The following is a 16,339-nucleotide window of genomic DNA, read 5'->3' on the forward strand; positions in this document are numbered from 1 at the left end:
CCAAGGGATGGAGCAAGCACAAAATTCGAGCTCAGGAAAGGGGATTGTTGCTGAGGCTGGACCTCGAGCGGCTCAGAACCTCCCCCCGCCCCCCGCCCCCCGCCCCGGGCTGGAGATAGATGCTCCCCAGCCCACACAGGCAGAGGCCCGGCCGAGGGAGGCGCGGGGCCGGGGGTGGGGGGGTGTTCCTTGATCGGGGTGGGGGAAGGAGCACTTTAGATCAATGTCGGGAGGTGGGATTCATTCCGAGAGGGGTGGCTCGAGGGAGATCCTAAGGGGCGGTCAGGGTATGGGGGTGCGTTCTGCTCTCAGGGGCAGAGGTGGGATGGGGGCGTGCCTGGTCCCAGAGGACCGACCTCAAGGATGGAGGAGTGGGCGCCGCCTTCTCCCCGAAGAGCCCCCAGGTATGTTCCCGAGTGGAGGCGCGAGGGCAGGGAGGGCAATTAGCGCACCGCCAGGATCCGGGTTCGACGTGCGGCTCAGCGCCCAGGTAGGGGTCGGGGAGGAAGGCGTTGAAGGGCCGGGTGTTGCTGGCCTCGGCCTCGGCAAGAGATGTCTGGGCACTGACCCCTGCCACCCCGTTCAGGCCACCTGAGCCGAGATGCTGAAGACGTGGGGACCGCGGTCCTCTCCCCCCTCCCCCCTGCGGGTGCTCCCCGGCGAGGGGGGCGGGGAAGCGAGGGCATCCCCTTCCTTCTCCCGGGCAGGGGCGGAGCCTTGTCATCGCTCCCTCCACCCGCAGAGCTGGAGGGGAAAGGGAGGAAGAGGGACCCGCTCCCCCCAGAGGAGGGACTCGGGGCGAACGCTGCGGGGCGTCTCCTTCGCAGTCCCTGCCCCCCGCCCCCCGCCCGCCCCTCCGGCCGCCTCTGCCGCCGCGCGCTGCTGCAGCGCCGCCTTCCCTGCGCAGTCGGTGTCTCCGCGTTGCTGGGTGAGTGGGGGCCGCTCTGACCCGGGCTGGAGGATGCGGGGAGGGGGCATGCCGGAGGTAGGGGGCCACGTCCAGGGCTCCCCAACCCTGCGGCTCCTGCGCCTCGCAGGAATCCTCCCTCCGGGTGCACAGCGAGTGGGGGCTCTCCGGGGATAAATGCGTGGAGCTCTCCAGGGTCCTGACCTTCGCGTGGCCAGCCCGCAGGAGTCTTGCTTCGGCCACTCAGAGCGCCCCCTCCAGGAGGGGCCACTAGCCCGGCGCTCTTCCAGTGCTGAGAGGACTGAGGCAGAAGCTCAGGGCGAGAGCTGGGGAGAGGTTCAGGGAAGGTCCTCGAGGCGGGGTTCTGAGGTGGAGCAGTGGGTCCTTGCCATTTGGGGGATTGGGAGGGGGATGTTGTGCAAGACAACAGAATTTTCTACCACCCTGGTTTCCAAGTCTTCCACTGGGAGGGGCAACTCTGAGGGTGGCAGGGAAGAAGGGGCACTGGAAGATCCCTCCTGCCCAGCGCATTTCTCTGTCCCCTCCCCGATGACCCAGTTCCTTGGACCTTGAGGAAGGGACTAAGGGACACACTCCGCTACCCCAGCCCCAATCATTTCCTCAGCGCCCTCCCACACATTTGTTCTGTGGGTCCTCAGCTTGGGACAGAAGGGGCTGATTTAGAAAGGAGGGTGACCAACTTGCAGAAACATGCATATGAGATACTGCTGAGGACACACACAGGTCCCCCAAATGGCCACACAGGCACATCCCCCTCACGTTGTGATGGGTGCATACCCAGTCACATGCATAGATATGCACCGAAACACACAGGGAGATGAATGCGATGCAGAAACCAGAGACACACATGCACCCGTGAGCACATGCACACACTCACCTACGTGTGCACCGAGCTGTGTGCAAATGCATACACAAGGAGCCCCCTTGCCCAGTTTCAGAGACCCAAGCTGAGGGAAGGTTTGCCTGCACACACTCCCACATCCTCGCCCAGAACCGCCCCGCTGTCTCCTCCCCATTGCCGTCCCCTTAGCCCTCCACGCTCCTGCACTGAGGGGACCTTTCTGGGTGGACTAGAGGACAGGTAAGTGTCGGGGGAGGGTTGGCCGGCCACAGGTCTCCCTGGAAGATGGGCCCCGTGTAGGTCTGAGAAGGGCTGCAGCTCCCTCTGGAAGAGAAAGATGGCAGGGGTGCCTGGGGGTCCCACATGCAGATGGCCGTGTGAGCGGTGTCGGCATGGGAGCGTGATGGCATGTGTGGGACATGTGGGGTCGTGGGCTGGTGTGTCTCGATGCACAGGGCATGGGAGTTGTGCACGCATGGCGCCCTGTGTCAGTACATGTGAGTTGTACAGCAGAAGGAATGTTGTCGTGTGTGGAGGCATGGTGACCCATGGTGGGTGTGGGCTGGCATGTGAGTGGCATGGGCGCCGGTGTGTGGAGTGGGGGGCTGTGTAGCCTATGTGTCAGTGTGTATTCATTTGTGTATTGTTGTGCAGGAGTCTTGCGGCATCTGTTTATTTAATACTTATGCAGCACTTATATGTGCAGACATTGTTCTAAATGCTTTCTATGTATTAACTAATTTAATTCCACCACTATCAGGAGGTAGGTATTATGACCCTCGCTTAGTAGGTGAGGCAGAGAGAGTTTAAGGAAATCGCCCCAGGTCACGTAGCTGGGAAGATTCAGACCTGGGATTTCAACCCTGGAGGTTGGGTTCTGGGACCCAGGCTAACACCTGCCTCACGCCACCTGTTGTCAGGCGCAGGTGCGGGGGAGAGCAGGCCCACGTCTGGGCTGCAGGTGTGTTTCGTGGTACTCAGGCACATTTGAGACAGTGAGGGGGCAGTGCACAGGAGGGAGGAGGACCAGAAGCCTTTCTTTACCTTCGAGGACAGCTCTGGGAGTCAGCCCTGTCACTCCATGGCTGTGTAACTTGAACCAGGTCACCTCACGTCCTTGGTCCTGTCTCCTCATCTGTAAAATGGGACTAATCCCTAGGCTTTGCTTTGTGAGGGTGAAATCGTGTCTACCTGCGAAAGCTCAGCAGCTGTTCCCAAGAAGGGCCTTAGGGAACTCAAGCCTCCTTCCCTTCCTCTGGCCCAGGCCAGTGGCCTGGGGAAGTGAGGGTCTGGGGAAATGGCGTGGAGCCTGTCACAGAGGCGGGACGCCTGGGCGCAGGGTGTGTGACCCTGGGCCAGCTCCTCTCTCTCACTGGGGCCACAGAGAGGCTGGGGATGCTGGTGTTGGGGCCCCTACTGGAGTGGTGTCAAGGGACCAGGAGGGCCTGACTCCTCCTCTCCATTTCTTGATTTTCTTGGGGACCCAGGTGGGATCGGCTCAGTGGCCATGGGCAAGCAGAACAGCAAGCTGCGGCCGGAGATGCTGCAGGACCTGCGGGAGAACACGGAGTTCTCGGAGCTGGAGCTGCAGGAGTGGTACAAGGGCTTCCTCAAGGACTGCCCCACAGGCATCCTCAACGTGGACGAGTTCAAGAAGATCTATGCCAACTTCTTCCCCTACGGTGACGCCTCCAAGTTCGCTGAGCACGTCTTCCGCACCTTTGACACCAACAGTGACGGCACCATCGACTTCCGGGAGTTCATCATCGCGCTGAGTGTGACCTCGCGTGGCCGCCTGGAGCAGAAGCTCATGTGGGCCTTCAGCATGTATGACCTGGATGGCAACGGCTACATCAGCCGCGAGGAGATGCTCGAGATTGTGCAGGTGGGCCCCCGGATCCCTCGCACGGCCAGGCGTGGGGCCCAGCAGCTGCCCCACCAACTCTTTTTAGGCTTTTGACAGCCCTTGTGGGTAGGTGGTGGCGGGCACTATTCTCCCAACCCATTCATAACACTTTTTCCCGGGAAATACTTTCTAATCTAAAGAAAAGTTGAGTAAACTCCTGTGTACACTTCTCCCAGATTCACCCATAATCATTGGACCACTTCTGTTGTTGTGTGTGTGTGTGCAATGACAGAACAGACACACACATGACATGTGTGTGATGTTCCGTTGTTGTTCTGAGCAGGCCGCTTTCCCCCGGAGTCCATCAGGATATATTTCCTGAGAACAGGGACGTTCTCCTACGTAATCCCTCGTATGGTTGTCAAAGTCAGGACATTGAACACAGAAACAATGTTATTGTCGAACTTACAGACCATATTCTAATTTTGCCAACTGTCTCTGTGAATGTTCTTTTTTGCCCTCATTTAGGATCACGCACCGCATTTTGTTTTCATGTTTCATTAGTCTCTTTTAGTCTGTAACAGTTCCTCAGCCTTTCTTTGTCTTGCGAGATTTGACATTTCTGCAGAGTACAGGCTAGTTGTGTCTATTGCTCCTCATTCACTCAAGAGAAAACAGGTTCTCAGAGAGGTAAAGACATTTGCTTGAAGCCACACAGCCTCTGAGTGGGCCGCCTGGATCCGTGGTCCACGTTCCATCTGGATACTCAGCCACCTCCCAACCAGCTGAGGGCCCACTAATAACCTCATGCTGAGTGAGATGCTTAGAGCCGTAAGCTCCGAGCATCTTTACAACAACCTTGTCAAACTTAGAGAGGTAAAGTGACTTGCCCAAGGTCACACAGCAAATAAGTGGGGTCAGGCTCAAGCTGACCACTCAGAGCTGCCTCTTGAAAGAGGTCAGGCTTCCAGTTCTGGAGCTGGCCTCAACTTTTAGATGGCCCCCCTGAAAAATAGGGATGGTGATTCTGATCTCACATGTTTAAAGACTTGATATGAACACCATTTGAGTACAAATTTAAGTGTGACATGTCAGCTTTATCTCAAAAAGCTTCTAAAGCATCCATCCCCTCAGTCCAGCGTAAAGACCGTGAAGGCTCTGGTTCTATTTTTACCTGTCCAGTTTCTTGTTCACTACTTTCCTGACCCTCTGTAAAGTGAGGATGGTAACTAACCCAGAAGGCTACTATAGGCATACAGTGGGGTAGGCACTTTGGCAAAAGGCCCAGTTTACAGTTGGCACTCGGTAAACCTTATTTTCCCCCTGCTCATTCTCTGCTGTGGCCAGAATGGCCTTTTCCACGTCCTTGGAACGTGCCCTGAGCAATCCTGTTGCACAGCTTTGCACGAGCTCTTGCTCCCTTTCCCTCTGCCTCTCTGAATCCTTTTTTCTTTCCGCCCCTCAGCTCTGCTGACTGCTCCCCACTTCCAACTCATCCAGCCCCTACTGGGCCCCTGGCTTCTCTGTCATTAAGGGTCTTGGTCTGTTCTCAGCAGCTAGAGTAGAATGGGCTGCCGTGGGATGCGGTCCCCTCCCTATGCCTTTCCCTAGGGGAAAGCCTTTACACTCGTCAATGACTCCCGTGGGCCAGGCATTAAATCTGTAGTTGATGGACAGTGGAGAGTCCTGGGGGTCCTGGTGGAAGGGTTGGGGTAGCTAGGGTGGTGGCAGATTATTCAGGGATTGGGCAGCAGCTGGATACCAACCAGTGTGAACAGGGCGTTCATATTTTACCACTTAGTGTGGTTGCGCTGGTATGGACTGGTCAGTCTTCAGCCTGCTGGAGGCGCCAGCCAGTCCCATTCCTTGGGCATCCTCGGGATTCCTTGGCTGGCCTCTGCTCTCTGGGCCCTGGTTTTCCTCACCACAGCCCATCAGTCAGTCCTAGCCGGCCAGTGCAGACAGAGCTCTGCAAACCCCGTGACCAATTAATTACAAGTCGGCTCCAGTGAAACAATGAATGAGCAGCAATTCCAGACAATTAATTAGGAGGCCTGGGAGTAGAGTTGTCACAAGGGGAGCATTTACTCTCTAAGTCACTCTCACAGTCCTTCTCAGGACCCCGCCCTGTGGCCAAGAGGTGAGTCTCCTAGAGGGGAAGAAATTGCATCTTGGGGCTCTCACTCTGGTGGGCAGGCCACCCCGACCAGCTTGATGACAGGGGTATAAATGTGACAGGGAAGAATTGAGGATGTGGCGGATGAGTAATAATTATATACAGGCTGCTGTGTACTGACCACTTACTTTAGCCAGTCACTGTCCTACACACAGGATTTCATTTAATCCTCTAGACAATCCTCACGAGGGAGATACTGTTCCCATTTCGCAGATGAGGAAACTGAGGTTCACAGAGGTTAAATACTTGTCCAAGGCTACACAGCAAGTGATCACTGGAACCAGGATGCCACTCCAGGTCCGCCCCACAAGCATCTATCCAGCAACTAAGAGGGAGCAGGTTCTAATCTTGTCTTTGCCATTGACTCCCTTTCTGAGCCTCCATTTCTTATCCGGGAAATGGGGATCATGATACCTACTTTTCAGGGCTGTTGTGAGGTTTAGAAATAATGCAGGTAAAGTACCTGGCACGTAGTAGGTGCCTGGTAAATGGTAGCTGGTATTATTGTCCCAGGCAGAGGTTGTAAATGCTAGGAAATCTGAAATGTGCAGTAATATCGGTTGTGGCAGAATCACCTCCCAGGAAAGACCTGATGGTAGAGAGGTCAAGGAACCACAGTGTGAAGTACTTTGAATGCTAAGGGCCAAATGGTTTGGACTTGGTACAGAGGGCAGTGGGAGGTGCCAATTGCTTTCAAAAGGGACGTTCCTGCCAGGTGCCTGGCCCTGTGCTAAGTCTGGGGGATATGTGCACTAGCGAGATGTCCACGGTCCTTATTTGTATGCTGGAGACTAGGAACAATCCAACAAAGGCGTAATTATTTCCAGAGAGGTGTCCCCAAAGGAAAAGCCCAGGAGGCTCTGTGCCAGCGCATGGGCCCTGACCCAGCTTGGATCAGAGAAGGACTCCCTAAGAAAGCGCTATGTAAGCTGAGCCACAAGGAGGAGTGGGAGGCAGCAGAAGAAGCGTGGGGCAGCATCCAGAAGCAGCTGAGTGCACGGCAGGCCTGGGGGGAGGCCTGTGTATAACTGGAAAAAGGGGGCGGTCTGCTGGGCGGGGGACGTGGTGGTGGAGATCTGTGTTTGGAAAGAGCTTTCAGAGGCAGAGTGGGGGACAGAACCAAGGAAATGAGGTTGGCAGAGACAGGGTGAAGGCTAAAGCTGAATCTGAGGCAGGGTAAATTTTGGTATGGGAGAAGAGAGGCAGGCTCCTTGGAGATGGTTTCAGTAGCAAAAAGCTGGAAAATTGATACGATGAGTCGGTCCGGTCCTTTAGGTCCAGGACTCAGCCCATCCCTACGTGCTCTGTATACATTTAGCGCAAAAACCTCCCTTAGCGTCGCCTCCAGAGCTCCAGCAAGTGGCGACTGCAGCTCTGGACCCAGGCTGTTCCCGCCCCTGGCAGATGCTCATTTGCGTTTATTTGCATAATGATCCCCGCCCCCTTTGGCCCAGCTGCCTCCGGCCTTCCAGCCCAGGGTGCTGCCCAGCGCCCCCTGCCGGCCACAGCGATACCGCAGCGCAACGCCTCCTGTCCGTCAGCTAGCGCTGGCGGCCGGGAGTTTCTGAGAAGTAGTGCTAACTCCGTACTGACCCTCGGAACCTTCGGCCCCGATGTCCTCCAACATCTCTACACATCCCCTGCACTCAGCCACCCCCAAATTTTCGGCGCCCACTCAGAGCTTCCCGCTGTGGGCCTTTGTATACGCAGGTCCCTCGGTGAGCAATTCTTCCCCACCTAGCGCTCAGAGGGAACTTGGTCAGGGCTCACTCCAATAGCGCCCCCTTCTTCTGGGAAGCTTTCCCAGACACTCTTTCGTGAATCCTCTGGCTCCCTACGCCCCCGTGCCCCCCTCCCCACCTCGCCCTGGCGGGAACGACAATCATCAGTGTTCCTGGGGGCGTTTTTGAAGACTGGGGCTGGGCGGTGGCTCAGGCAGTCTTCTCTCACTCCCTGCCTTCCACTCCCGATCCCCAGGCCATTTACAAAATGGTTTCGTCGGTGATGAAGATGCCGGAGGACGAGTCGACCCCGGAAAAGAGGACTGAGAAAATCTTCCGCCAAATGGACACGAACAACGACGGTGAGGGGCAGGGGCGGGCGGGCGCCACACCCCTTCCCTTCCCGCCGCTCGGCTTTGCCTCCCCTTGCTTCAGGGCTGCCTTTTTCTTTATCACTGTTCCCCTGGCCCTGCAGGCAAGCTGTCCCTGGAGGAGTTCATCCGCGGAGCCAAAAGCGACCCGTCCATCGTGCGTCTGCTGCAGTGCGACCCCAGCAGCGCCTCCCAGTTCTGAGTGAGGAGCCAGGTTCCCCTTCCTCCCTGCCTTCACTAGCCCTCTCCCGGCTCTCGGCTTCCTCCCCCTTGTGTCCATCCAGGCTAGGGGCAGACTGGACCTCCCCCCAGGGTCTGCACTCTGCGGGGAGCCTATGGAAAAGGGAACCCTGCAGACCCCCCAACGCCCAAGCAAGCGGTTAGTACCCTCCAACCCAAGAAGGCAGTAGCTCCCTTCGGCAGTGATAGGGAGACACACAGGCTCTGGCTTGGTCCTCCCCTCCAAGTCAGCCTTCAACCCGCCTGCCTCCCTCCCTACCACACGCACTGCCACGAGGCCAGACTTCCCTCCCCCAACTACCAGGCTAGCTCCCCCCACCCCTGTGCGTCTCAGCCTGGGTGGAGAGGGGAGAAACAAGCACAGGTGAGGAGAGGTCTTTTTATTTGGAGGGGAGAGGATTGGTGGGGAGGAGTAAGGGAAAAGCTTGAGTCCTTCTTTCCTGCTGGAGGGGCTCGGCCCTTCCTGCTCCGCTTCTGTTGGCCTGGAGGTCATGCTGCCAAAGGAAAACCTCCCAATTCCCGCACCCAGCCGTGAGTCCTCTATCCCCCTGGCCTGCCTTTCAGCACTTGGATGAACACAGACCCACGGACCCCTCTGTGCAGTTTGCCTCCCTGAGACATACACACACACAGGCCCACAGTTAGATGGGCAGACACACCCTGGAGCCCCTCCCCCCCCCCCCACTGCATCCTGCGTGGGAAAGAAGCACAGGCCCCCTGGCCGAGCCCCTCCCCCGCTGCATGAGTCCTTGTGGAGCATCTCTGTTCTTTTTAATAACTTCAGAATAAAGTCTCATTTCAGTGCATGGCTGGGTGGCTGGGGCTGGGGGGGGTGTTCAAATCCCCACCTAGGCCCAGGAATGGCCACTGAGTCCTCCTGGGCTGGCTCCGGGACTCCCAGCCTGGTCACAGTGCAGACTTGGTTGCAGGGCCCCGGTGCCCACGGGGTCTGGGTGCGGCATCAGCCATCAAAGGGTCAGCGGCCCAGAGCTGGAGCAGCTCAGCAGGTCCTGGCCCTCCATGGGCTGTAGGATCTCCTGCATTGGTGGAGACAGGTGGCTGCCAGGCTGTGGGATCTGTGTCTGGGTCTCCTTCTCCAGGACACCCAGGGAAATGGAAGGAGGGGATGGCTGGGAGGGTCTCTGAGGCAAAGGCATCACTTCATCCTCCCACCAGGCAAGAGCCAGGACATACCCTTGGAGTGCCCCTCAACTGGAACCCAGATACCCTCCCTCCACCTCAGGTCCTGGGCCTTGGGGGAACCAGGTGTCAGCTGTGTGACTTAGCTGGGAGATCTGACCTCTCAGCTTCCAAGTCTCTCCCTTGGTCCTGGGGAGAAAACTGTTGTCCTAGTTCTCAGGTGGAAGCCCCACGCAGAGGGATGGGGGCTGCCTAGCCCGAATTCCCAGGTTTGGGGAGTCAAGGCTGTGGAGGGGGTGACAGGTCTTACCATGTGGTGGCTGCTTTTCCCCCACCAGGGCCTCAGTTCCAGCAGCTGGTGGGCAAGCTGGGCACATCGCACGGCGAACACACTTTCTGCCACGCAGAACAGAAGTGAGATGCCCCAGAGGCACAGGCTGGAGCTCTGCAGGGGCACAGGGGGCAGAGATGGCAGCAGGCGTTGGGGATGGAGAGTGGGACTGACTCAGAGCACCCTTCCCACCACCTGGATGACCCCCGCCCCATCCCTGGTCTAAGCACTCACATAAATGCGTGTAGGGTCGAAGGGACAGTCGGGCGCCAGCGCCAGCAGTTCGGGGCTCTCAAAAGTGCAGGCAGCCAGCAGTGCCTGGCCCTGGGTGGCAAAGGTCACGGCGATCGAGGCCAAGAGGCCAAGAGCACAGGTCAGGGAGAGAAGAGCACAGGCCACGCTTGAGCTAAACACTGCCCAACGCTGGATAGGAGAGGCCACTGGTCAGTGGATGTCAGGCTTGACCCCACAGGCAGCTCTGGCCCCCGTGGGGGCAGCTCACCCCTTCCAAGCAGGCCAGGCCCTTCCTCCCCCGGCCCCATCCCAGGAGGTGCCACATACCAGGGGGATGCTGGGGAGGTAGCGGGACAACACGATGGCTGCAATGCCCGAGGTGATGACCTGTGGGGGACAGTGGGCAAGGGGGTCAGGGCCACTATGGGATAAGGATTCCACCAGTGCCAGCCGGCACTCTCCAGACCACCTCTTCCTCCCCAGCGTAGCCTCGGCCTCATGACCTCGATCTGCAGGGAGGCCCTGCCTCTTCCTGGTCCAGCCCCGAAGTGATGTTTCTCAAACACAACCACTTCCTGCCTACGGCCTGCCATGACCCCCCACTGCCTACAGCTGTGTATCCGAAACAATGACCTATATATCCCAGGACCACAGGGGCGTGGACCAGGATGCATATGACTTGCCTCCCTGGAGTGGAAGAGATTTGGGGAGAAACTAACTCATCTGGCAAGGAACTAAAAAATGCAAAATAAATACATAAACCAATCAGGACCCTTCATGGAGTATTCAGAATCTTAGGAGTAAATCATCTCAGGCTCTCAGTGACCTGGCCTCGGTCCCATCAGCTTCTCAACCCCACCCGACCCTGGCCAGTCCCTTCCCTCTTTGCCCTGGATATGGACACCCACACACAGCCTGCTCACGGAGCTGCCCATGTAGTGCCCTCTCAGGAATGCCCTCCCCGCTCCTCTTCACCTGCTGGGGTTCTTCGTCTTCCTGCGGGACCCCCTAACCACCCTCAGCCCTTAGCCCCAAGAGGCGGGCATCTAGCCCCCCAGTTGCCCCCTGGATCTTTTGGGCTCCATTCAGCCACGCTTCCTCCCTGAGCTCCCACACTCTATTAGGCACGGGCTGGGCCCATAGGAGGCAGGCGGCGTGACAGGAGGTCCTGGACATCTTTAATTCACTGTGCAGCCGCCAGTAGGTGCCTCTGCCTCTCTGGGCCAAGTGCCGCTCTGCAGGATGAGCTTATGGAAAAGATACTGGCTTTGGTGTTAGACACAGTCATTCCAGATCCAGCTTGGCTTCTTTGTATCTGCAGGAGGCTGAGTCCCTGAGTCTCAGTTTTACTCTGTAAAGTAGGGATGACAATGGCCCCGTGTGGCTACGAACAGAGTTAAATGAGATCATGAGGGTAAAGCAGAAGTGGTCCCGCCTGCAGCCCGTCCCTGGTGGACCTCCTACCCCTGAGCTCACTGCCTCCCCTGCCTTCCACCCAGGCTGGTGAGAGGAACAAATGACGGTAACAGTAACTCCAAGGGGCACCTCACACATTGGCATGGCCCAGCCCTGTCCTGCTGACGGAGGCTCCCATACTCGGGCCTGTGCTCCTCTCCATCCAAGCCTTGGAGGCCAGCAGGCCGGCCGAGCTTCATTATGAGGGCAGGGAACAGGCTCAGACAGAGAAACAAGTCCCTTAGCCAGAGGTGGCAGGAAAGGAACTCAGACACCGATGTGCAGATGTTGTCCCAAGGCTGCGGCCACCTCTGCTTCCAGGTGGGAAAGAACTTTATGAACCTGAGAATATTGAGCCCCTTCGTTCGCGTATTCACCTAATAGGTATTGACATCCAGCCCGAACCACGGCTACCATTTATTCAGTTCCCACTGCAGACCAGGCCTAATGCTAAGCTCCCGATAAATTGTTTTTCTCAATGTCTCCAGAACAGAGATCTTAGCCACTCCCCTTCCACACCTTTGCACCTACCGCTCTCTGTACTTGGAATCCTACCCAGTGTCCTCCGCTAGCTGTGGCCCCAGCATGCCCCATACCTGGGGTACGGTCATTGCAGCCCACCTTTGAGTTTCTACTCATCCGTCGTCAGGTCCCAGCTCAGGGGCCTCTACCTCCGTGAGCCCTCCCGAGCCTTCCCAGGAAGAACGGGTGCTCCTTCCTGTTGTCCAACAGAGCCCCGACTATCCGTACTATAATAGCAACCCTAGCTCGCAGTAGCGAGCACTGAGCATGTGCCAGACACAGGGCCAGGCACTTTATGTGGGTGATCTCATTCAGCACTCAGCAGGACCCTCTGAGGGGGACGCTGTTCGGACCCCCACTTCACAGATGAGGAAGCTGAGGCAGCAAGGTTGAGCGGCTCGTGTGCAGAGCAGGGGCCGGTGCTCCAGCTCTCTGCTTGCCCATTCCAGGCCCTGGGTGGAGACTCATCAAAGACCTCTCAAACCCCCTCCCAGCCTGGTCATACCACGATGGCGGAAGTGACAGAGAGGATGTTGACCACGCAGTACTGCAGGGCCACGGCATCATGGGGGGCAGCCACATAGCGCAGCACGGTGCCATGGAGTAAAGCGGCTGCGATGAATTTCATGTGGCCCAGTACCACCAGCACCAGCCCCGTCTTCATCAGCACCTTCCGGAAGTCACCCACACTCAGGCCACCTGTGGGGGACAGCTGTGTCAGGGCCATGGGTGGGGCTCACTCTGCTGGGCAGAGAAAACCAAGGCCCTGGCAGGAGTGATGGACATTGGGTTCTAAATATTTCTGGAGAATTTGAGGCTATTAACTTATCTTCTCTGAGCCTCAGTTTCCTCATCCAGAAAAGGGGTTCACAATACCTTCTTGAGAGTCCTTGGAATCTAAGGTTGGAAAAGCACCAAGTGGTACTTAATAAAGAATGGTAGCCCTGGCTGGTGTAGCTCAGTGGATTGAGCGCGGGCTGCAAACCAAAGCATCACAGGTTTGATTCCCAGTCAGGGCACATGCCTGGGTTGCAGGCCACAGCCCCCAGCAACTGCACATTGATGTTTCTCTCTCTCTCTTTCTACCTCCCTTCCCTCTCTAAAAATAAATAAATAACATCTTAAAAAAAAAAAGATCTGATGCTGCAGATTTCTTAAAAAAAAAAGAAAAGAATGGTAGTCCTTGTTAGTTCTCAAGGTCATGAGCGGCCAGGCTAGGATTTGAACATAGCTCTCTAGCTCTAGACCCATGATCCTTCTGTGACCGGACACAGAGCATGGGTCCCTTGATAACAGAGGGATATGCTCACAATCCTGCCTTCGTTTAGGCAGGATGTGAGGCAGGATTGGAGGCAGGGAGAGTGGGTACAGCTTTTAAGATAACATTGCATAACAAAAGGCAAATTAATAGCCGTGCCTTCCTGAAGGGAAGAGGGCTGCCGCCCAGGGCAACAAAAGAGGGTCAGACACACTGGGGAGCGGACAAAAACAGGGGACACTTATGCACTACAGGAAGGGCCGGATAGTAGAGCAGGCGGGAAGTTCTAAGCTGAGCACTTAAAATTGGAGCAGGAGGCCCGAAGGTCCCACAGAGAGAACATGAGGCCAGAGAGGCCTGTCAGAGGTCTGAAGGGCGGTGGGAGGCGCAGGCTCCGGGGAGGTCTACCTGGAAGTCTGCCGGGAAAAGACAGTGGCAGAGCTGGCAGTGCTGCGGGGGCCCTGCCTGGCCCCCCAGACTCGTGAGACACGCTTGGAGCTGAACTGGGACTGAGAATGCTGGGCTGCAGACTTCCGCTTTCCTGAAAGGTGGAACCTCTGAGTGGCGCACTCTGAAACTGGTTTGGCAGAAGGAGGCAGGAACATGTGTTTCTGGGTGATTTTAAAGGGAGTGGAACTTAACGGCAGAAATTGGCCATTATTCCAAATCTGTATAACCTTTGAATAAATGGCCCCTTTCCTTTTTCATCAGACTCTCCACTGGGAGTGATGCTTCTTGGTGGTGGGGCAAACCCCACTCGCTGGTTCTGTAACACTCCCATTCAGTGCCCATCCTCTGACTTATTTCTTCCTGTGCTCATTACACTAATTTACACAGATGCCCACGGAGTGCCTGCTCTGTGCCAGGCCGTGAGGTAGGACCGTGAGCTTGACAGGCTCTGTCCTGGACCATCGGGCAGGGAGCAGGTCCTGCTGGGATCCAGTCCGGTGGATTGGGCCTGGCACACAGTAGGCACTCAGCTCACAACTGCTGAACTGCACTACCTAGAGGTGGGTGATTCAGGGCTGGAAACTCAAGCCTCTGAGTCTTTATTTCCCAATCTGTAAAGAGGAAAGGAAAAAACTTGTCTCCCGGTGGGAAAGCAGGGGCATACCCTGAGGGCGCTGGGTAAAACAAGGTCTAGCTGCAGGAGCACTGGGCAGGGACTGGCACGTGGGCGGGGGGGGGGCTGGGGTCAAAAGAACATCAGGGACTCAAGCCACTTCCCAGTGGCCAAGTGGCTGTGAAGCCCCTCTCTGCACACCCCCAGGAACAGGGCATCCTTCTGCTCTGGCAGCTCAGGCTGTTCCAGATCTGCTCTCTGGAGCTTCCCCCATGGGTCCTGGCTGTACCCTCGCAGACACACCATGCTGGTCCCCTGGCCTAGCTGGACCCCTTACTCTCTAGCTAGCTCTGTGACGCTGGAAGGCCAGGTCCCCAGAACTAAACAGCTCCTTCTTCCTTTATGTACCTGGGGGAGCAGGGACTCCCCATCTGTAGATCATATTTCATATATGGGAACTTTACAGCTAAAAAAAATGAAATCAGTAGATTAAATATTCTTGAGGACCTTGTGCCAAGAGGCAGTTCCCAGGAATCGGGGGCGGGGGGGGGGGGCGGGCATCCAGTCACAGACACTCTGTGTGACCTGTGCCAGCCCCTTTCCTTTCTGAGGCCCAGGGTCCTCCGATGAAAAAGGGGGAGAGTTTGATCTGGCTCTTCTGAGGACCCAGACCCTACAGGACCCTCTGGAACTGGAGCTGGACCAGAGGTAGAAGAGTCTGAGAGCAGATGCCAGGCTGGACAGGCATGTGGGACTGGACTGGCAATGTGGAGATAAACGGCCAGCCCAACAGGAAGGGGCACGGCAGCTTCATCCCAGGGCTCCGACCCACCACACCCCGTCCGCCCACCCACCTGGCAACCCAGGCAGCAACCACTCAGGGTTGACCGGGCTCACAAAAACCAGCAGCATCCCAGGCCCGGGAGTGTGATCAGACTGGAGCCACTGCGCCACGGTGGCTGTGCCTGGAGCACTGGGCAGAGAGGGAGGGTGGTCTCTGACTTCTGTTTCCAAGTCGTCTTTCTTGGAGCGCTTAGCAGTGTGGTTGGCCCTGTGGTAAGCACTTGATTCCTAGAGCTCACTTCATCCTCACAGTAGTCCTAAGGCTGTGGGGCTACCATCCCCATTTTACAGACGAGGAAACTGAGGCTCACAAAGTCTCCTAGCTAGAGAGCAGGGACTCCCTGGGTCTGTCTGACGCCCAAGAGCAGCACCACTGTGCCCAGGGAGCGAGGGCTCTCCTCTGTCTGGATCCTGTTTGCCAACGGTCCTTCTCTCCCGGCCTGTTTGGGGGAGCGGAGGGTGTGGAAGTGGGAACCCTCCACAAGGCTGAGGAGGCATAAAGCGGGCAACTTCTGGCTCAGAACTCCCTGGGCCCTGGACCCCTTCTCTGCTTTTTCTTCTGGGTGAGGTGGGAGCTTGTCTTTCCCGCATTTTCCCCCAGGGGCCTGGGGGTCCCACCTCCCCAAGAAAGAAGAGTGGGGAAGGGCATGGATAAGATACCAGCAGCCCTCTACCCTCCATATCACTGCTGGGGAAACTGAGGCTTATGGCAGAAAGTGACCGGCAGAGAAGGTGGCCTGGACCCCGGGATTCTGGGCTCCCCCGACAGCGCTCCGCCCCCTGCCGGCGGAGTCGGGTGGGTTCATGCCTCCCGGGGCGTACCCCCGCGGCTCACCAAGGCGCAGACACATCTTGTTTTCCGTGCAGGGTCTCCGAGGTCAGCTCAGCGGGGCTCCAGAGGCGGAGGGTGACATGGGGGCCCCGCTCCCATCCTGGTCTGCCGCCGCCGCGCACCCCGCAGCCGCTTCGCGCCCACTTCCCGCCTGGAGCCCGGACTCGCGGCGCGGCCAGCCTCCCTTCCCGTCACCCCCCGGGCGGCCCTGCCCCGGGAGGGCCCTGGCGGCTGGCTTGCATCCGGAGCCGGTTAGACCGGCTGGGCAGCCCTTCCTGGTCGGACCAGCTTAGTCACAGCGCAGGCCCCACCCTCCCCCGCCCTCCACGGATTGCGGCTGGCACCTGGCCCCTGCCCACACACTCCTAGCCCACCCCTACTTCGGTGATGCCCATTTTACAAATGGAAACTGAGGCTCAGAGGAGCCGACCCTCCAGGCTGGGGAGTATGGCGGAGTGTGTGTTGGGGGGGAGGGGGGTGTTGTGTGCATGTTAGCTATGGTTATTGTGACCTGGCAGGCAACTGGGCGGAAATCTCC

General features: G+C 57.5%; 2 protein-coding genes across 4 annotated transcripts; one reads left to right on the plus strand and one right to left on the minus strand.

Annotated features, from left to right (window-relative positions):
• The first annotated feature begins 849 nt into the window (after window positions 1-849).
• HPCA (hippocalcin) lies at window positions 850-8,856 on the plus strand. Of its 2 annotated transcripts, none has more exons than XM_045859974.1 (4): window positions 850-928; window positions 3,257-3,654; window positions 7,769-7,874; window positions 7,988-8,856. In XM_045859974.1, exons 2-4 carry the CDS (start codon window positions 3,277-3,279, stop codon window positions 8,083-8,085), a joined length of 582 nt encoding a protein of 193 aa, XP_045715930.1. In that variant the 5' UTR covers window positions 850-928; window positions 3,257-3,276; the 3' UTR covers window positions 8,086-8,856. The 2 variants fall into 2 exon arrangements, with proteins under 2 accessions (XP_045715930.1, XP_045715931.1); XM_045859975.1 differs by lacking the exon at window positions 850-928 and adding an exon at window positions 1,905-2,009.
• Window positions 8,489-16,043, minus strand: TMEM54 (transmembrane protein 54). Of its 2 annotated transcripts, none has more exons than XM_045859972.1 (6): window positions 15,805-16,043; window positions 12,311-12,504; window positions 10,156-10,215; window positions 9,829-10,017; window positions 9,574-9,708; window positions 8,489-9,182 (listed from the first exon to the last, which is right to left on the minus strand). In XM_045859972.1, exons 1-6 carry the CDS (start codon window positions 15,818-15,820, stop codon window positions 9,030-9,032), a joined length of 747 nt encoding a protein of 248 aa, XP_045715928.1. In that variant the 5' UTR covers window positions 15,821-16,043; the 3' UTR covers window positions 8,489-9,029. The 2 variants fall into 2 exon arrangements, with proteins under 2 accessions (XP_045715928.1, XP_045715929.1); XM_045859973.1 differs by having other exon boundaries at window positions 8,489-9,160; window positions 15,805-16,038.
• Window positions 16,044-16,339: the final 296 nt, after the last annotated feature.

Source organism: Phyllostomus hastatus, unplaced genomic scaffold (assembly GCF_019186645.2).
Source record: "Phyllostomus hastatus isolate PE091 unplaced genomic scaffold, TTU_PhHast_1.1 phas_scaffold_182, whole genome shotgun sequence".
NCBI lineage: Eukaryota > Metazoa > Chordata > Mammalia > Chiroptera > Phyllostomidae > Phyllostomus > Phyllostomus hastatus.

What these genes read in the sequence shown, in the direction of transcription:
- HPCA (XM_045859974.1), top strand. Translation starts at nt 3,277, where the DNA reads ATGGGCAAGCAGAACAGCAAGCTGCGGCCGGAGATGCTGCAGGACCTG. An exon ending in AGATGCTCGAGATTGTGCAG is followed by an intron (nt 3,655 to 7,768) that starts GTGGGCCCCCGG and finishes CCCGATCCCCAG; the next exon opens with GCCATTTACAAAATGGTTTC. An exon ending in AATGGACACGAACAACGACG is followed by an intron (nt 7,875 to 7,987) that starts GTGAGGGGCAGG and finishes CTGGCCCTGCAG; the next exon opens with GCAAGCTGTCCCTGGAGGAG.
- TMEM54 (XM_045859972.1), bottom strand. An exon ending in ACCTCCCCAGCATCCCCCTG is followed by an intron (nt 10,018 to 10,155) that starts GTATGTGGCACC and finishes TCTCCTATCCAG; the next exon opens with CGTTGGGCAGTGTTTAGCTC. An exon ending in GGAAAAGCAGCCACCACATG is followed by an intron (nt 9,183 to 9,573) that starts GTAAGACCTGTC and finishes ACAGCCTGGCAG; the next exon opens with CCACCTGTCTCCACCAATGC.